Below are 22,034 nucleotides of genomic sequence, written 5' to 3' on the forward strand. Positions count from 1 at the left end.
AAGCCACTGCAATGAAAAGCCCGCGCACTGCAATGAAGAGTAGCCCCCACTCGCCACAACCAGAGAAAGCCTGCACCCAGCAACGAAGACCCAATGCAGACAAAAATAAATAAAAATTAAAAAAAAAAGAATTGGAGGGCTTCCCTGGTGGCGCAGTGGTTGGGAGTCCGCCTGCCGATGCAGGGGACGCGGGTTCGTGCCCCGGTCTGGGGGGGTCCCACATGCCGCGGAGTGGCTGGGCCCATGAGCCATGGCCGCTGGGCCAGCGAGTCTGGAGCCTGTGCCCCGCAACGGGAGAGCCTGCAGCTGTGAGAGGCCCGCGTACCACAAAAAAAAGGGAAAAGAATTGTAAAGAAATGAAAGAGCCCCCATGAGCTATAGGACAATATCAAAAGTTCTAACACTTGTGAAAATGGAGTCCCAGAAGGAAAGGAGGGAATGGGACAGGAAAAATAATTGAAAATTATGTCAAAATTTCACAAATTTGGTTAAATACATAACTTTACAGAATAAGCAGCTGAGAAAACCCCAAACAGGTAAAACAGGAAGAAACCCACACCTGGGAAAATCAAAGTCAAACTGCTGAAAACCAAGGATAGAAAATATTGAAAGAAACCATAGGGAAAAAATGACACAATACACAGAGAGAAACAATTATCACTGACTTCTCATCAGAAACAATAGGAGACAGTTTATATTAGAAGGACATCTTCAACTGAGTAAACTAATTGTTGGATAGTCACACAATGGACCACTACTCACCATTAAAAAGGAATGAACACCGATATCTATTTTAAAAATTGATTCAATAATTAATAACCTTCCAAAACAGAAAATACCAGGCCCAGATGGGTTCACTAGTGAATTCTACCACACATTTAAGGAAGAAATTATACCAATTCTCTACAATCTTTTAGAAGACAGAAGCAGAGGAAATACTTCCTAATTCAGTCTATGAGGCCAGCACTTACCCTAATACCATAACCAGACAAAAATAAAAGAAGAAAAAACTACAGACCAATATCTTTCATGAACACAGATGCAAAAATCCTCCACAAAATATTAGCGAATCAATACAAAAAAGAATAAAAAGAATCATAACCTAGTGAGATTTACCCCAGGTATGCAAGGCTAGTTCAACATTCAAAAATCAATTAATATTATCCATCACATCAAAAGACTAAAAAACAAAAATCAAAGACCATGTCAACAGATGTAGAAAAAGCATTTGACAAAATCCATCATCCATTAATGGTAAAAACTCTCAGTAAACTAGGAAGAGAGGGGAACTTTCTCAACACGGTAGACATCTACAAAAAGATCTACAGTTAACATCATACTCAAGAGTGAGAAACTTGAAGCTTTCCCAAGATCAGGTACAAGGTAAAGATGTCCCCTCTCACCACCCCTTTTCAACATCATACTGGAAGTCCTTGAAAATGTAATAAAGCAAGAAAAAGAAATAAAAGGTATACAGACTGAAAAGGAAGACATAAAACTATCTTTGTTTGCAAATGACATGATCATCCACATATAAAATTGGAAATAGACAAAAAAACCCTCCTTGAACTAGTAAGCTGTTAAAGCAAGGTTGCACGACACAAGGTTAATATACAAAGGTCAATTGCTTTCCTAAATGCTAACAATGAACAAGTGGAATTTGGGACTTCCCTGGCAGTCCAGTAGTTAAGACTCTGCACTTTCAATGCACAGGTGTGGGTTCAATCTCTGGTCAGGGAACTAAGATCCCACATGCCATGTGGTGTGGCCAAAAAAAAAAAGAATAAGTGGAATTTGAAATTAAAAACACAATTATCATTTACACTACATACACTTAGGTATAAATCTAACAAAATATGTACAAGATCTGTATGAAGAAAAGTACAAAACTATGATGACCAAAATCAAAGAAGAACTAAATAAATGGAGAGATATTCCATGTTCATGGACTGGAAGACTCAACATTGTCAAGATGTCAGTTCTTCCCAACCTGATCTACAGAGTCAATGCAATCCCAATCAAAATCCCAGCAAGTTATTCTATGGATATCAACAAATTGATTCTAAAGTTTATAAGAAGAGACAAAGGATCTAGAATAAGCAACACAATATTGAAAGAGAAGAACAAAATTGGAAGACTGATGCTACTCGACTTCCAGACTTACTATAAAGCTATAAAATCAAGACAGCGTGGTATTTGTGAAAGACTAGGCAAATAGATCAGTGGAAAAGAACAGAGAGCCTAGAAATAGAACTCCATAAACATAGTCAACTGATCTTTAACAAAGAAGTGAAGATAATAAAATGGAGCAAAGAGTCTCTTCAACAAATGGTGCTAGAACTGGACATCCACATGCAAAAAAAAATGGATCTAAACACAGACCTTACATCTTTCACAAAAATTAACTGAAAATGGATCATGGACCTAAATGTAAAATGCAAAACTATAAAACTCCTAGAAGATAACATAGGAGAAAACCTAAATGAATGACATAACACCAAAGACATGATCCACGAAAGAAATACTTGATAAATTAGACTTCATTAAAATTAAAAACTTCTGGTAATTCCCTGGCAGTTCAGCAATTAGGATTCCACACTTCCACTGCCAAGGGCCTGGGTTCAATCCCTGGTCAGGGAACTAAGATCCACAAGCCATGCAGTGAGGCCAAATAAATAAATAAATAAAATTAAAAACTTCTGCTCTGTGAAAGACAGTATCAAGAAAATCAGAAGACAAGCCACAGACTGGGAGAAAATATTTGCAAAAGACACATCTGACAAAGGAATGTTATCCAAAGGATACAAAGAGCTCTTAAAATTCAACAATAAAACAAACAATAAGGAAGTTCCCTGGTGGCCTAGTGGTTGGGATTCCAGGCTTTCACTGCCGTGGCCCAGGTTCAATCCCTGGTTGGGCAATTGAGATCCTGGAGGCCACACAGCGCAGCCAAAAAAATAAGAATAAAATAAAATTAAAAATAACATCTCTCAGTTTAAAAAAAAAAAAAAGATTAAAAAAAATGGGCCAGGGGCTTCCCTGGTGGTGCAGTGGTTGAGAGTCCGCCTGCCGATGCAGGGGACACGGGTTCGTGCCCTGGTCTGGGAGGATCCCACATGCCGCGGAGCGCCTGGGCCCGTGAGCCATGGCCGCTGAGCCTGCGCGTCTGGAGCCTGTGCTCCGCAATGGGAGAGGCCACAACAGTGAGAGGCCCGCGTACCACAAAAAAATAAATTAATTAATTAAAAAAAAAAAAAAAAAAAAAATGGGCCAAAGACTTTAACAGACACCTCACCAAAAAAGATATACAGATGGCAAATGAGGATATGAAAAGATGCTCCACATCATTTGCCATCAGGGAAATGCAAATTAAAACAATGAGATACCACTACATACCTATTAAAATGACCAAAATCCAAAACACTGACAACAACAAATGCTGGCGAGGATGTGGAGCAACAGGAACTCTCATTCATTTCTGTTTGAGATGCAAAGTAGTACAGCCACTCTGGAAGACAGTTTGCCAGTTTCTTACAAAACTAAACATACTCTTACCATATGATCCAGCCATCACACTTCTTGGTATCTACCTAAAGGAGTTGAAAACTTATGTCCATACAAAAATTTGCACTTGGATATTTAGAGCAGCTTTATTCAAATTCCCAAAACTTGGAAGCAACCAAGATATCCTTCAATGATGAATAAATAAAAAACTGTTGTACATTCAAACAATGGAATATTATTCAATGCTAAAAAGGAATGAGCTATCAAGCCATGAAAAGACATGGAGAAACCTCAAATGCATATTACTAAGTGAAAGAAGCCAATCTGAAAGGCTACATATTGTATGATTCAACTATATAGCACTCTGGAAGAAGCAAAACTATGGAGACAATAAAAAGATCAGCTGGGGAGTGGGGGATAAACAGGCAGAGCACCGAGGATGGGCAGTGAAAAATACTCTGTATAATAATAAATATATGTCATTATACATTTGTCCAAATCATAAAGTGTATAACACCAAGAGTGAACCCTAAGGTAAACTATGTACTTTGAGTGATTATGATGTGTCAATGTAGGTTCACCTTTGGTAAAAAATGTACCACTCTAGTGAGTGACGTTGATAAAGGGAAGGCTATGCATGTGTGTGGGCAGGGGGCATATGGGAAATCTCTGTACCTCCCTCTCAATTTTGTTGTAAACTTCAAACTGCACTAAAAAAATTAAGTCTTTTAAAAAAAAGCAATGAACTATTGATATAGTTCACATTCATCACATCATAGATGAATCTCAAAAATGTAAGTGAAAGAAAGACACGAATGTCTAGAAAAGATAAGTGTAATCTACAGTGACAGAAAGCAGATCAGTGTTTACCTGGGAATGGTGGGGAGGAAGCACAGTGACTAAGAAGGAATACAGGGAAGATTTTAGGGTAATGGGTATGTGCTATACCTTGACTGCGTTAGTGTTTACATGTGTGATTAATTTGTCAAAACTCATCAAACTGTAACTTAAAATAAGTGCATTTTATTGCATGTAAATTATACCTAAAATTTGTTGTTGTTGTTGTTGTTTTTTGTTGTTGTTGTTGTACGCGGGCCTCTCACTGTTGTGGCCTCTCCCCTTGCGGAGCACACTAAGAAGGAATACAGGGAAGATTTTAGGGTAATGGGTATGTGCTATACCTTGACTGCGTTAGTGTTTACATGTGTGATTAATTTGTCAAAACTCATCAAACTGTAACTTAAAATAAGTGCATTTTATTGCATGTAAATTATACCTAAAATTTGTTGTTGTTGTTGTTGTTTTTTGTTGTTGTTGTTGTACGCGGGCCTCTCACTGTTGTGGCCTCTCCCCTTGCGGTGCACAGGCTCCGGCCGCGCAGGCTCAGCGGCCATGGCTCACGGGCCCAGCCGCTCCACGGCATGTGGGATCCTCCCGGACTGGGGCACGAACCCATGTCCCCTGCATCGGCAGGTGGATTCTCAACCACTGCGCCACCAGGGAAGCCCAAATTTTTTGATTTTTAAAAAAAATCTGAAGGATAATTCTAAGTTTCAACAATTAAAACTATGAAAATTTCCCAAATACTTCATCCAAGAAAATTACAACTTTTTCTAATATAGCATAATTAACAGGCATGTAGTTTGTCTTTATGATGCATGTTGCCAGTGAATTAAATAGATGTGTATTCTGGGTGGAAAAGGCCAAATTAAAATGGAATTCTAAAGAATAGTCAATTAATTAATATTCAATTCACACAGTAAAAGACTAGACCTAAATATAATCATATCAATAATCATATTAAATACAAATACACTAAAAGCCTCTTATTAAAAGTAAGCTTGTCAGAATAGATCAAAAAGAAAGACCCAATTATATGTTGTCTACAAAACATATAAAAATGTAGATAGGTTGAAGGTAAAAGATGGCAAAATATATACTGTGTAAAGAGTAAGCATATATAACTGTAATATCTATATTAATATTACATAAAATAAACATTAAGAGTATGACCAAGATAAAGAGAGACATTTCATAATGATAAAATGTCAATGTCAATGATGAAGATAATTCATCACGAACATATAACAATCATAACTGTATATGCATCTAACAACACAGCTTCAAAATATAAGAAACAAAAATTGACAGAATTAAAAAGAAAAAGAGAAAAATCTATAATCACACAGATTTTAACATCGCCCCCTCAGCAACTGATATAACTAAATTTTTAAAATAAAAAAAATACAGAACACTGTTCCTCAATAAACATAGACATAAAAATCCTTCAAAAATATTAGCAAGTCAAATCCAGCAATATATAAACAATAACATATCTTGCCCAAGTTGGGTGTAATCACAAGAATGGAGAATTGGTTTAACATTTGAAAATAAATCAACGTAATTCACTATATTAACAGAATAAAGGAGAAAAAGCATTTGATAATTTTAACAGATGCAGAAAAACAATTGACAAAATTAAGCATCCAATCATATTAAGAACTCTCAGAAAATCTGTTGTTTTTGTAGAAAATGATAAGCTGCATGTCATATATATATGTAAGTGCAAACAACCTAGAATATCCAAAGCAACCTTGAACAAAAAGAAGAAGACTTTGGGACTTCCCTGGTGGTGCAGTGGTTAAGAATCCACCGGCCAATGCAGGGGACACGGGTTCAATCCCTGGTCCGGAAAGATCCCACATGCCACGGAGCAACTAAGCCCGTGCACCACAACTACTGAGCCTGCGTGCCACTACTGAAGCCCTTGAGCCTAGAGGCCACGGTCCGCAACAAGAGAAGCCACTGCAATGAGAAGCCCACATACCACAACAAAGAGTAGCCCCCGCTCGCCGCAACTAGAGATAGCGTGCACACAGCAATGAAGACCCAATGCAGCCAAAAATACATAAATTAATTATTTTTTTTAAAAAGTTAAAAATAAAGAAGCAGAAGACTTTGCATAATCTGACTTCATGACTTACTATAAAGCTATAATAATTACAACACTGTGATTTGGCATAAAGATAGGCAAATATATCAATGCAATAGATTGGTACTGTACCCAGAATAAACACACTATTTATACAAATGACTCACACTGCCATTTGGTTTTTGGCGAAGGTGTCAAGCAACCCAATGGGGAAAGGAAAGTCTTTTCAACAAATGGTGCCAGAACAACTGGATATCCACATGGGAAAAAATTAACTTCAACCCCTACTTCTCACCATACACAAAAATTAATCTGAGATGGATCAGAGACATAAATATTAAAGCTGAAATGATAAAGCTTCCATAAGAAAACAGAGGAGAACATCTTTGCTACTTCAGGGGAAGCAGAGGTTTCTTAGGACAGAGAGTGCAATACCTATAAATGGAAACTTGATAAATTAGACATCACTGGAAGTAAATTTTCCGTTCACCAAAAGATGCAATTTTTAAATGAACAGATAGTCAGAGACTGGAAGAAAATTTTCACGGAACATGTAACTGACAAAAGACTTATATTTGGAATATGTAAAGAGCATCTACTATACAATCATAGAAAGCCAAAACCTCAACCCCCGCAAAAGAGGTGTGTGTGGGGGGGAATATCTGACAGGACACCTCACAAAAACAGGTAAATTAACGACCAATAAGCATATGGAAAAAGTGATCAACATCATTAGTCACTAGGGAAATGCAAATTAAAACCACAATGAAATACTACTGCACAACCACTTGAATGGCAAGGATATGAAGCAACCAAAACTCTCAAACATTGTAGGTAGAGTATAAAAAGGTATATCCACTTTGGGAAATGTCTGGCCTTTTCTTATAAAACTAAACATATACCTACCCTACAACCCAGCAATTCTATTCCTAGGAATTTACCCAAGAGAAACAAAAGTATATGATCACACAAAGACTTGCACTTGAATATTCACAGCTTTACTCATAATAGTCAAAAATCTGGAAACTGCTACCTACCATCAACAGGAAGATGGATAAACTGTGGTATATTAACAAGAGGAATACTACTCAAGAATAAAAAAGACAGCATGAAAACATACCAAAAGCTTTATGCTGAATGAAAGAAGTCTTACACAAAAGAGTACATGCTGTATGATTTCATTTATGTGACATTCTAGAACATACAGAATTAGTCTTTGATGAAAAAAGTCAGAACAGTAGTTACCTTTGGGAGTGTAAGGACAGGGAATGACAGGGAAGGTACATGAGGAATTATCTGGTTTAATGATAGTATTCTCTATATATTGATGGGCTTTGAATTACAAGGGTATATACATTTGTCAAAACTCACTGAATGGTACAACTTAATATTTATATATTTAACTGCATATACAATTTATTACCACAAAAAGGAAACACAAATAATATTAAAGTCTAATTAATGATATACATGTTTATGAGTTTATAGGTAAATTCACTGATGACTACATCTTACTCTAATATGCATAAAAAATAAGATGGACTGATGAATAGATAGAGGGAAAGATACTGTTAAAACAAATTTAATAGAACGTTAATTGCTGAATCTAAGTGGTGAGTGTTAGTGCACAATACTTGCAATTTCTCTGAATGTTTGAAAATTTTCATAATTAAATATTGGGGGAAAAAAATCAATCCAATAACCTAATCCCCCTACCTAAAAATCCCTATTGGTTACATTCAATAATTACCAATAGCGGGACTTCCCTGGTGGCGCAGTGGTTAAGAATCCGCCTGCCAATGCAGGGGACACGGGTTCGAGCCCTGGTCCGGGAAGATCCCACATGCCACAGAGCAACTAAGCCCATGTGCCACAACTACTGAGCCCACGCACCACAACTACTGAAGCCCGTGTGCCTAGAGTCCGTGCTCCGCAACAGGAGCAGCCACCGCAATGAGAAGCCCATGCACTACAATGAAGAGTAGCCCCTGCTCGCCACATCTAGAGAAAGCCTGAGTGCAGCAACAAAGACCCAGCGCAGCCAAAAATAAATAAATTAATAAATTAATAAATTTTAAAAAATTACCAATAGCCTTTATTCAGACCTGGTTCTCATTTCCTACCCTATAGTTTCTGACGCTGTTAACCACCTTCTCCCTTTGAAACCCTATACTACTATTTTAAACTGCTTCCTTTTCCTTCTCTGATTATTCTTTTTGCCTTCTCGTCCTCTTTCTACTCCCAAACTGCAGGTGTACCTCAAAGTTCAGAACTGAGCCCTACTCTATACTTTTTCCCACAGAAAATTCACTCCTATCATTTTAACTATCACCTATATGCAACTCCAAATGAAGACATAGCATCTCTTCTGTATTCAAGTCTCCCATTTCTAATTGCCTACTAAGTATTTTAACTTGCATGTACCGTATCATCAAAAGTATTACTTTCTCCTCAAAATTTAGAACTGGTATTCTACTTCCCAATTACTGTCCATGGCGGCACAGAGTTACCCAAGGTCAAAACAATGAAGTTATTTTTGACTTCTCCCTCTGTCCTAATCCTTAAAATAATCCGACACCAATCCCTCCTAAATCCATTTCTCCCTTTTCAATCAACCACCATTAGTCTTATAAACTCACTTTATTGTAAGAGCTTACTAGTTGATGTCCCAGCCTCTGTCTCTCCTCATAATTCATCCTGCATACTTCTAAAGCACCTCCAATTATGTAACCCCTGTTTATATAACTTTTATGATTTCCCATATCTGAAAGAAACTATTACATGCTGAGCAGAAAAAGTTAAACAAGATGTGTTACTTGCCGTGGTAGCAAATCTCCAAAACTGGAGTCCTCCCAGTGAACCAGGCCTCCTCCTTGCAGTCCCCTCCCACACTGAATCTGGGCTGGCCCTGTCACTCATGTTAACCAACAGAATGCCACAGTAGTAGCACCGTACTGGTCCCAAGTCTATGCCTTCAGAAAGCCTGGAAACTTCCACTTTTGTACTCTTGGGAGCCCTGAGCCACCAAGTAAGAAATCTGGCTCCTTAGCTGGAAAGACCACCTGGAGAGGAAAAAGTCCTGAGACAGCATGGAAAGATAGAGTGAAAAGACCTATGAAAAGGCCTAGACATCCCAGAGTCCCACCGGAACTCAGCTTTCCAGGTGTCCCTGCCAAGGCAGAAATATGAATGAAGCCATCTTGGACATTCCAGCCCCAGTTGCCACATAACGGCAGCTACAGGAAGGACTCCAAAGGACACTAGAAGAACCATCCATCTGAGACTCATCAACCCAAAGAATTGAGAGAAATAATAAAATATTGTTGCTGTTTTAATACACTAAGTTTTACAGTGTTTTTTTGACAGCAATAGATAATTGAAATAACCGCCCTCAAGAAGCTGACTATATAATGTGGGAAACATTCCAGTAAACACAAAAGACCATCAGAGGTCAGTGTTATGACAGAAGCATACACACCATGCTAGGTGAATATGGAGGAGGGTCATCTAAATTAAATGGTCAGGGTGTGTGAAGGGGAGCATAAAGGGAGTATCTGGGAAAGCTTTCTAGAACAATTGATACAGGCTGAGTTTTAAGTGAGTTCAGGATACAACATGTAGTAGTTAGGTATAAACTAGCATGGTGGTTTGGGGGAGTGGTAAAAGATATAGCTAGGGACATAAACAGGGACTAGATAATTGAGGGCCTCTTATATTAAACAGAAGAGTTTAAACTTTACCCTAGGAACTATGAAGGACTTTAAGCAGGGAAATGACATTATCAGATCCGTATTCTTCGACAGATTTCTTCGACAGATTTCTTCGACAGATTTGTTCTAGACCAATGAAAATGGAGGAGACTGGAGGCAAAGAACGTTTAGTAGCCTGCCTCAGAATCTAGGAGAACTGAAAGAAACCTGAACTAAGAGTGGCAGAGTGAATGGAGAGAAAGGGACAATTAATATTAAGAATCTACAGGACTTGGTAAAGCAGAGAGGGGCTAAGAGAAGAATTCAGAGTGACTTGGTTATTCGGCTTAGTCACTGGAAGATAGTGTGGTGTCACTTATGGAGAAGTGGGAAAAGCAAGAGGGAACAGGATTCACACACAGGTAGTTTAGACTCAGATACAAGGACAGGAAGAAAAGATGGATGTATCTGCTGATATGAAACTGAAGGAAGGTTTATTCGATGGCCCCTATTTTTTCAGTGAAATAAAAGGCAAGATCATAAGCTAAGACTAAGGAGAGAAGAGGTTGAGACAGAAAGTTCAGAAAGAGAGGTAATAGGGACAGCCCTCAGAGGAAAAGGGAGCCCTGAGGATCTGGGTGTTTTTGAAAGTCAAATTTATTCTGGCCTCAAGACACACAGCTGAGTGATCTCCTGCAGCAGCCCTCAGCAGCCCAAGTATAAGAATAGAGATGTCAGCGGGGCGGGGGTGGGGAGAGGCTGACTTGGCCCAGGACTGGAGTACTATGAAAAAATGAAAGGAAAGGAACAAGCCTCCGCAGAATTGATGGTAATGGTAAGGGAGAAATTCAAGTAATGGACCATGAGTCTAGTCTGGCTAGGGAAAGAAATGCTTCCAGGGAGCTGGAGTGGAGTCAGTTTTTGACTTCATTTGGAATGAAGTCAAAAAACAAGAAAGAAGACTTGATGTCAAAGTGTACATTTACTGGGAATGAGACAGAAAGCTGGAAGGACTGAAGGCTGTGGTCAAAATACAGGATGCTGCAACAGTCTGGCTCACTGCTTTGCACCTAAGAAATACTCACTAGATTTACTGATTGCCAGACAAGCTATTAGGACTTCAAAGCATACCAGTTAAATAAACTAGCATTTGGTGAGAAATTTCCAAAAAGAATCCTCTTGCACCCTGTCAATTTCAATATAGCATAAACTCTTATATCACATCCAAAGTAATGCTTCCAACATTAACTCCCTTGATCTGCTATTTACCTATCACTCTATCACGAGTTCATCAGGCAAGCTCAGAGCATTTTAAAAAAGAAGACTTGATAAAAAAATTGCTTGATATTGCAATTTTTCTGCTATTGGTCCCAACCTACCTTTGTGAATCAACTGATGATGTCTCTTAAAGCGCAAGCTCACCATCTTTATTCAAGAAGAGCCCTATTTGCTATTATTCTCAATGAGTCACTATTAAAGGCAGGGAGCTTAAAAAGAAGTTCGGCCCTAGAATAGAACTAGCTTGGAAGCTTCACCTTTCTAATACTAGCAATAATCTTGAAGGATGCAAGCTGGAAACTAGAAAGTGTCCCCACAAAGGCAAGACAATGTCCATTATAAAGCAGCCAGATGTCAAGGAGAAAAAAAATCAAATACGTGACTAAACTGAATATTTGGTCTTTTTTTTTGGTCAGTTCATGGTGACTTCCTTAAAAATTATAATTACATTAAAAAACACAGTGATTACCTTCAAACAGTACAAAGCACTTAGCAAATTTCTATTACGTAAATTCATCTTTATATAATATCAAGGTGAAATTCTCTTAATTTCCTATCCAGTAATTCAACAAATACTTGTCCAATAATTATCAGTATACAGCACTGAGCTAAGTGTAAAAGAACACAGAAGAGTTAAAAAAAAAATTTTTAAATACATATGAAGAGGGAGAGTCCAGTCTTTATCCTCAAGAGGCTTACAATATCAATGGCCAGCCAAGACATACACAGGTAGAAAAAAATGTAGAGTACAGTATAATACAAAAATAAGCAAAATCAGCAGAGAGCTGTATAGATGTTCTGAGGAGGGAGAGATTAGTTCAGGAAGAACTGGATAAGGAAGATTTTGCAAAGGAGGTAGAATTTAACTTGAAACTTGTAAAGTGGGTAACTGAATAAGACATCTTATTAAAAAAACCCATTATTGGGGCTTCCCTGGTGGCGCAGTGCTTGAGAGTCCGCCTGCCAATGCAGGGGACACGGGTTCGTGCCCCGGTTGGGGGGGATCCCACATGCCGCGGAGCGGCTGGGCCCGTGAGCCATGGCCGCTGAGCCTGCGCGTCCGGAGCCTGTGCTCCGCAACGGGGGAGAGGCCACAGCAGTGAGAGGCCCGCGTACCGCAAAAAACAACAAACAAAACCCCATTATTTCCCCAATTTTCCAAGCCAGAAATATGGGCATTTCTATAACTCTTCCCTGTCCACCTATCAGTGTTACCCCTAACACCTTACAAATGGATTCACATCTCTCCTCCCCACTGTAGCACTTCAGTTCTGGCCACCATTATTCTAACGCAGGCTCTGACAGATAAGTCTCCTAACTGGTCCTCTACACTACTCCAGTCTATTCTCCAACTGGCATCATCATCTATCTAAACTGCAAATCCCTATTTACAGTTGCCAAGATATGGAAGCAACCTAAGCGTCCAACAACACATGAATGGATAAAACAGATGTGGTAATACATACACACACACACACACACGCACACACACACACAATGGAATACTACTCAGCCATAAAGAATGGAATTTTGCCATTTGCAACAACATGGATGGACCTGGAGGGCATTATGCTAAGTGAAATAAATCAGATAAAAAACCACAAATACTGTATGTCATCACTTATATGTGGAATCTAAAAAGTGAAAAGAATGAATGAATGTAACAAAACAGAAACAGACTCACAGATACAGAGAACAAACAGGTGGTTGCCAGTGGGGAGATGGGGGGAGGGGCAAGATAGGGGTAGGGGACTAAGAAGTACAAACTATTGTGTATAAAATAAATAAGCTGTAAGGATATAGTATACAGCACAGGGAATACAGCCAATATTTTATAATAACTTTAAATATAATCCATAAAGGTTTTAAATCACTACTTTGTACATCTGAAACTAATATATTATAAATCAACCATACTTCAATTAAAAATTTTTAAATTGAAAATAAATAAATAAAGTGCAAATCTCATCCTCTGATCCCCACCCCCTCCTTAAAACTCTCCAGTCTCTCACTATCAGGGAAAATCTCAAACTCCTTACATGGGATCTGAGCCTTTGTGATTGGGCTTCTGCCTCCTCCACTAGCCTCATTCCTCTCTACCTCAGGTCTCAGTTGCTAATCTCTCTCGTCTGTAGGTCCCCTGCCTGCAATGTCTTCTTCCCTATTCGTTGCCTGGCTAATTTCTCCCTATATCTACCCCCACCCCTGCAACTTTTTCTTTGAAAATTTCAAACCAACAGAAAAGTTAACAGAATAGTCCATGCCCTTCATCTGGATTCACCAGCTGTTAACGCTTTTGCCACATTTACTTTACTTCTCCCTCTGAACCACCTGAAAGTTATAGACATGACACTTAACCCCTAAAACTTCAGCAAGTATCTCTTAAGAATGAGAACCTTCTACATAATCACACGCAAAATATTTACCACTGATACAATATTACCTAATATGTAGTCCATATTCAAATTTTCCCAATTATTCCAAAATGTCCTTTCTTATTTATCATCTTTCCACATTTGCTGAATCATTTTCCAAGTATCCTGCTACTTTTCACTTAGCTCTCTGACACATTAGCAAGCCAAGATTTTCTTGATAAATAAAAATGCATTTTAGTAGAATTTAAATAAAATCACAATATTCACAACTATTTTGACTTCCAAACAGGTCACATTAAGAAACTTAGAAAATTGAAACTGTGACCAAATTCTATGCCCACCTTAGCCTTGCTGCAGTACCCTGAAAAGGACACAGATCCATTAAATAGCTTTGCAAACAGCTTGCAATGTTACTGTTTAAAATTTGGTTTTGGTGCTGAATTTAACATTATCAAAGTAGCCTCATAGCCTAAACTGTAAAACATCAGATAAGGCAAGTGAAATGGGTGTTAGATATATATCAAAATCTTGATCATACTTGGGACCAAACAATGAGCTGCTGTTATTTCAATGTATTGATGAATCCCTGAAACACTTTTCATTAAATTTAACATAGGGTGCTGAAAAAGCTAAAATCACTAAAGGATTTTAATTTGTGCACTTGTTTTTCAAATAAAAATTAGACTGAATGAAAAGAAAGTAGAAACACAAACAGAACTGGCCCGTTACGTACTAACACACACATAAACACAGGGTTTTTATTCTTAACAGCATCATTTACCTTCTGCCCTTCTCACAAAGCTTCTCAATTTCAGCTTTCAGATCCTGTTCCTTCTGCAAAAACTCCTTCTTTTCTTTCTCTATCTTCTTCTTTGTTTCTTCTCGCTTTATTGTTACGTCCTGGATAGCCTTTAATATCTCCTAAGTCCCACACAATTATAGTCACACACAAATAAAGAAGGAAATGAATTAGTTCTTTCGGTCTGAAGGTTACTTTCAACTATCTCAAATTAACATTGACTTTAGTGATTTCAAATTGAATTGAAGGAATCTGGTTGATAAGTAGTCCCAAAAGCAGTCAAAAAAGTCCCAAAAGGGAGTAAGTTATAATAAAGCAGATTTCAATTCAACAGGAGAAAAGAATTTCTAACAATCACAACTGTTCAAAAATGGAATTTACTGCCTTGTGAAGCAATAAGCTCTCCATTACTGGTACTCAAATAAAGGCTGAATGAACACCTGTCAAGACTGCTGAGAAAGGCATTCTTGCACAGGGTGGGAGTTTGCTACTTCCAACAAATATGGTCTTGTTTTGTTACGGCTCTACTTTATTATGCGTAGGGGTTATCTTTGTTCTTTTTAAATTATTTAACTATACACATATATATTTATAATAAGAAGTCAAACAAAAAGTAATAAAGTCACCCCTAATTCACACCAATTCCACCCATAAAGTAATCAATGTGTTAAGCATTTTGTTCTATGCTTTCACGTCTTTCTCCATTCTTACACAAATACACGTGTACTTACGTACATATTTGCTTTTTTGTTTTCTTTATAATGAGGTAATTTTATATACACTATTCTGCATCTTGCTTTTGTTCACTTGACATGAGCATACTATCAATAAATATAGATCAAACTAAAAAATAGCTGTATAACATGACATGACACGTACATAACGAATTTAGTCAACCATTCTCTGTTAAGAGTCCATCCTGTTAAGGTTGATTTCAGTTTTCTTGTAACTACAAATAATACTACAATAAATATCCTGTATGCCTATATTTTCATACAAAAGCTTTTATTTCTGTAGAATAGACTCCTAACAATGAGACTGCTAAGTCAAGGTATATATATATTTTAAAATTTTAAGTGACAATTCCTAATATCTTTTTTCTTCACACTTTATATACTTATTTACTTGTTTATTTACTTATTTAACTTTTTGGCATGCTGCACGGCATGCAGGATTCTTGGTTCCCCGACCAGGAATTGAACCTGCGCCCCCTGCATTGGAAGCTCGGAGTCTTAACCACTGAACCAACAGGGAAGTCCCCCTAATATCTTTTCTAAAAAGGTCATAACAATTCACACTCCTACCAATGTCTAAAAAGAGTTCATTTTTCCTTACCTTTAACAACTTATTTCATTTTTCCCAATCTCTTGGGAAAGAGGGAGGAATGGTATCTAGTAATTTTAATGAGCATTTCACTACCTCCTGTTCTTTTACTGTTTTTATTGTCTGTCTCCTCCAACCAGAATAAGCATTCAATGAAGGCAGAGACTACGTTTTGTTCACCACTAAATCTTCAGAGTGTACATCAGGAACTCAAAAAATATTTGCTATACAAATGGATCGACACTAGTAAGGCTGAGTTTATTTTCATACATTTGTTACCCATTTGCTTTTCCTCTTCTGTGAATTACTGTTTGTGACTGTTATGGGCAAAATTATAACCCCTTCCCCACAAAAATGTCCATGTTCTACTCCTTGGAACCTATGTTACCTTCCATAGCAAAAGAGATAGGGAGACAATCCTGGACTATCGGGGTAGGCCCAATCTAACCACAAATGGGTCTTTAAAAGCAGAGGAACTTTCCCAGTTGTGATCAGAGGAAGATGTGATTAGGGAAGAACAGTTACAGAAATGCAACGTTGCTGACTTTGAAGATGGAGACGGGGGCCACAGGTAAAGGAATGCAAAGAGCCTCTAGAAGCCAGAAATGCAGGGAAATGTATTCTCCCCTAGAGTCCCCAGAAAGGAAGGCAGCCCTCCTAATACCTTGATTTTAGCCCAGTGACACCCATGTTGGACTTCTGACCTACAGAACTGTAAGATAATAAATTTGTGCTGTCTTAAGCTCTAAATTCATGACAACTTGTTACAGCAGCAATGGGAAACTATTACAGTAGAAAACTATTACAATAGGAAAATAATACAGTAACCTTTCCTGGTTTTTCTCTAGATTGTTTGGCTTTACCATGAATTTGTAGGAATCTCAGAATGTCCTCTTAAACCCTTCGTCAGATGTGCTATAAATATTTTCTCTCAGTCTAATATTGATCTTTTGACTGTTTTCTATATCATTTGCCATGCCAAAAATTTTAATTATATATAATTAATTTTTTAAAATCTTCTAGGTTTTCTGCCTGGGTTAAAATGACCTCTTGCAACTTAAGGTATATAAATATTCTTCTAAATTTTCTTCTGATTTAAAATTTTTTTCCAGTTTTTATATGTATATTTTTAATTTACTTAGAGTTGTATTTTTAAATATAGTGTGAGACAGGAGTCTAATCAAATGACTTTTCAGGTAGGCAGTCAAACAAATATGTTAAATAAATAATCCTTTCCTCTCTGAACTAAAACAGGAGTGAGAGTTTGGACGAGATGCCCTCGAAGGTTCTTGTTTATCCTTAAAATTCTATGATAACTATTAAAAAGTTAAATACTGCTTTTTTATTTCTATTAATTTGAAAACAAAATTAAAGTCTGATTAGGGACTATAGCTTTACTTATTGCCAATTTTAATTTAAGCAGAATACCTGGTGGTTCTTCATTTCCTCTTCTCTCCTTTGCTGAAGTTGCTTTAATTGCACTTGGAGCTGATTCTCCACTTGCCTCTGCTTGTCCAGGACCTCCTGGTAACGCTCCTTCAACAGGGTTCTCTCTGTCATCATTTTATCCTATTGGTAACAACAGATGAGAAGTTTAATTTGCCAATTTCATTGCAAGAAACATTCACCATGTCCCTCTTGAAGGCACCATGCAGGGCGCTATGGCTGCAGTGTCTGATGCTGTAGCTAAATTAATTAGAATAAGAAAATGTAAACATCCAGCTCCTCAGTCACCTTACCACATTCCAAGTACTCAGTAGCTACATGTGAATAGTGGCTACTGTACTGGACAGCACAGATACAGAACACTTCCATCGTTAAAAGAAATTCTATTGTACAACACTGCGCTAAGATGGAGGGCGGCAACCTATGGACTGTGGGCCAAATCCAGCCATCACCTGTTTTTGTTTTTGTTTTTAAATTTTATTTATTTATTTTATTTGTGGCTGCATTGTGTCTTCATTGTTGTGCACGGGCTTTCTCTAGTTGTGGTGAGCGGGGGCTACTCTTCATTGCAGCGCGGGGGCTTCTCATTGCGGTGTCTTCTCTTGTCGCGGAACACAGGTTCTAGGCACGCAGGCTTCAGTAGCTGTGGCACGCAGGCTCAGTAGTTGTGGTGCAAGGGCTGAGTTGCTCCACGGCATGTGGGAGCTTCCTGGACCAGAGCTTGATCCCATGTCCCCTGCATTAGCAGGCAGATTCTTAACCACTGCGCCACCAGGGAAGTCTCACCGTCTGTTTCTATAAGTAAATGTTTTATAGGAACATAGCCATACCCGACAGCTGGCTGGCTGCTTTCACACTACAACAGCAGAGTGGAGTGGTTACAAAAGAGCACATATAGCCCACAAAGCCTAAGATATCTACTAACTGACACTTTACAGGCTAATTTCCCTGCAGTAGGGAATAAGAGAAATAAGGTATTTTTTTCTATTAAGAGGAAGAAGAACGAGCAAAAACAAAGAACAGATCAACTACTCAAAATGCATCCAGAAACTGGACTCCTTACTGGTCATTAGCACTACAAAACTGGCAGATCCACCAAAGAGTTCTAGGGCACTTGGTATTCAGATTGGTCAAATCGGCAAGCTCTCATATAAATAGGGAGCAGAAGTAAAGCTTCAGGGCCTTCCCTGGTGGTCCAGTGGCTAAGACTCCACACTCCCAATGCAGGGAGCCCGGGTTTGATCCCTGGTTGGGGAACTAGATCCCACATGCATGCTGCAACTAAAGCTCTCGCATGCCGAAACGAAGACCCAGCGCAGCCAATAAATAAATAAGTCAATAGAAGAGGTGAAGCTTCTAAGGGTCACAGTTCAGCTCTGCCTCCCCAACATTTTTTTTTTTTTTTTTTTTTTTTTTTTTTTGGTATGCGGGCCTCCCTCTGCTGCGGCCTCTCCCGTTGCGGAGCACAGGCTCCGGACGCGCACGCCCAGCGGCCATGGCTCACGGGCCCAGCCGCTCCGCGGCATGTGGGATCCTCCCAGACCGGGGCGCGAACCTGGTTCCCCTGCATCGGCAGGCGGATGCGCAACACTGAGCCACCAGGGAAGCCCCCCCAACATTAATAAATCAAGAAAAGTAATGATTACCTTTCAAAGGAACACTAAAACTTAGAGGGTCAATTTAAAACACATTTGGCATAAGGTAACCGGTGTAAAATTTAAACAGACCATTAAACTGAATTTGTTCATTAGACGATAACTACTTTCAAAGAAAAGAAAGGTTTTAGAAGTGAATGGGGGAAATCTTATCACACTATGATAATAAAAAAATAAGCTCTTAAGATGGGACTTTAGCTTTGGGATAAGCTAGTCCTTAGTCCATGTACTGAAATGTGACTAAAGCTCCCTAAACAGATGACACCTTAGCATCATAACTTTAAAGGGATTCTGAACCTGAGGTCTATGGATAGGTGTGTATAAAATTTTTTGAGATGAGAATTCAAAGTTTTCAAAAGATTCTGAAAGAGGACCTTAACCCCCAAAAAGTTAAAGGTTAAGAACCAACTGATGAAAACTAGTAGATAAGAAGATTCTTTTCTTCTATTTCCTTATGGTACCTCTCTGTCCATAATGCATCTTTTTAACAACACCGGATGGGGAAAAAACTCTAGTCTTCATGGAAAGAAGTCTCAAGGTACATACTATTAGTACATACAGATGGATGGCTTAAAGGCATACAGTAAATTACTTGATACAATTCTCATCTTAATAAGCCAAAGGGTTACACATTGTTACTTTGTTTCATTGATGGCAAATTGGTCCTGAGAGGCAGGAGTCACAATTTCAAATGTAGGCAGTGGGCAATTACTGTAAATTCATGAAAAGGGTAGCAAATAAAACAGGAGCAAAGTTCCCTGTATTGCCACTAAGCTTAATACCTGCCTAGTCCCAGTGCCTTTTTAAAAGCATGTGGAGAACTCATTTACAACTAAGAATGTTAACCATCTGTCATGCAATGCAAATGAAATACCATTTTCTACTGCTGTCAACTTACTATGGTGTTTTGTATTTTGGTCATGTATTAAAATATAATCATATTGTGTTTTAAAAATAATAATAATAGGGACTTCCCTGGTGGCACAGTGGTTAAGACTCTGCGCTCCCAATGCAGGGAGCCCGGTTCGATCCCTGGTCGGGGAACTAGATCCCACGTGCATGCTGCAACTGAGGGTTCTACATACACACACAACTAAGGAGCCCTGGAGCCGCAACGAAGGAGCCCACCTGTCGCAACTAAGACCCAGCACAACCAAATTAAATAAATAAATAAATATTTTAAAAATAATAATAATTTTAAAAATTACAGCATGTGGGCCACACCACCACCCGAAAGAATACTGCCAAACAAAACACAACCCTGGGCGTCTTTTGGCCTAATGGCTTGCCAGTTTCCACCCGTTTCAGACTGATGCTAAAGCTTATCTATAACCTCTTAGTTGGCCCCTTCAATTGCTATATGGTCAACGAAACCCCACCTTACAACTGTGGGGACCAAATAAACACTCCATGTAAAGTGCTTAGAATAAGTGCTCAAGAAAAGGCGACTTCTCCTCCTTCCCCTGGAGGTTCTCTCCTAGCCTGGGTCTCACCCAGCACATCGCCATCAGGTCTCTCATCTCTAGGATCTTTTTACTTGCCTGTTATAAATAACTCCTGAGTTGCTACTCTCTATTTAACAGTTTTCATGTGGCTAATGTACTCCAATAACTTACTTCTTTCCATCTGCCCCTCAATTTCTTCAACTTGCACCAAATATCCACTTTCTTACCTGGTTTTCCTCTTTATTTCCACTCAGTTAACATATTTTACCCTAAAGACCTCTTCCTGAACTTAGGGTGCCTTTTCTAGCGTTATCCTTCCTCCTGAAAAATGGACATTCAGATATCCACACACTTACTGGGTGTCAGTTTTGCCACAAAATGCCAGGGAAAGATCAAGCGGACCACTTTAACAAAAATAAATGTGAAGTTCTCTAAGTTTTAGAAACCAATTACCTATTTTTAAGTAAAAAAACAGATATAAAAAGTGATGCTCAAAAAAAAACAATTACCTAGGCATAAAATAGGAAGATACAACTAAACAATACATGAGAAAAAGACCTGATGGAGTAAAAGTGAAAGCTCAACAGTGTGACGAGACGGCCAAAATAAGCTGATGTCAGCTTAGGAAATGGTGTCTAGAATGTCACCATAGAATGACACAAGAGTTCCATTGTATTGTGAAGTAATTACACTCTATGTGCATTACTACATTTAGCTCTCAGGATCACATTTTACTTTATTTTATTTTTTATTTTTTTTTTGTGGTACGCGGGCCTCTCACTGTTGTGGCCTCTCCCGTTGCGGAGCACAGGCTCCGGACGCGCAGGCTCAGCGGCCATGGCTCACGGGCCCAGCTGCTTCGCGGCATGTGGGATCTTCCCGGACCGGGGCACGAACCCGTGTCCCCTGCATCGGCAGGCGGACTGTCAACCACTGCGCCACCAGGGAAGCCCAGGATCACATTTTAAAAGAAACACTGAGAAGATGTAACATGTCTAGGTGAAAAAGTAACCAGGTTGAAGAAAAGACTGAAAAATATATCATATGAAGAAAAGAAGAATGTTAAAAGAACATCTGGGGGGGCTTCCCTGGTGGCGCAGTGGTTGAGAGTCCACCTGCCGATGCAGGGGACACGGGTTCGTGCCCCGGCCCGGGAAGATCCCACATGCCGCGGAGCAGCTGGGCCCGTGAGCCATGGCCGCTGAGCCTGCACGTCCAGAGCCTGTGCTCCGCAACGGGAGAGGCCACAACAGTGAGATGCCTGCATACCGCAAAAAAAAAACAAAACATCTGGGGATGTTTCACCTGGAAAGGTTCAGACTTAAAGGATAAGAGGAAAGAGCATTTAAAAAAACATTTTGAATATATTTTGGGCTAACAAGTAAAGGGATTTAGATTTATTCTATGTAGCTCAAGAGAGAACTATAACAAGAAGTTTTAGTGGTTCTGTTTTCACCTCATAATAAGATCTAACAATAAGAGCTATTTTCAAAATGCAATATGCTGCTTCATGAGTAGTTAGCTTCCCATCTCTGGAGGTGATCAAGTAGAAGTTAGCTGACCATCTGTCAGGGATTTTATAAAGGAG

General features: G+C 38.8%; 1 protein-coding gene across 3 annotated transcripts in view; it reads right to left on the bottom strand.

Annotated features, from left to right (window-relative positions):
* The window catches only part of RNF214 (ring finger protein 214), a 65,061-nt gene that overhangs the window by 37,505 nt on the left and 5,522 nt on the right, over nt 1-22,034 (bottom strand). For all 3 annotated transcript variants that reach the window (XM_007117143.4, XM_007117139.3, XM_028500831.1), the window contains exons 5-6: nt 17,329-17,469; nt 14,560-14,699 (exon numbers count right to left, since the gene is read on the bottom strand). In XM_007117143.4, the coding sequence (XP_007117205.1) occupies nt 14,560-14,699; nt 17,329-17,469 (281 nt within the window). The remainder of the gene's footprint in view (nt 1-14,559; nt 14,700-17,328; nt 17,470-22,034) is intronic.

This window comes from Physeter macrocephalus, chromosome 16 (assembly GCF_002837175.3).
Source record: "Physeter macrocephalus isolate SW-GA chromosome 16, ASM283717v5, whole genome shotgun sequence".
Classification (NCBI taxonomy): Eukaryota; Metazoa; Chordata; class Mammalia; order Artiodactyla; family Physeteridae; genus Physeter; species Physeter macrocephalus.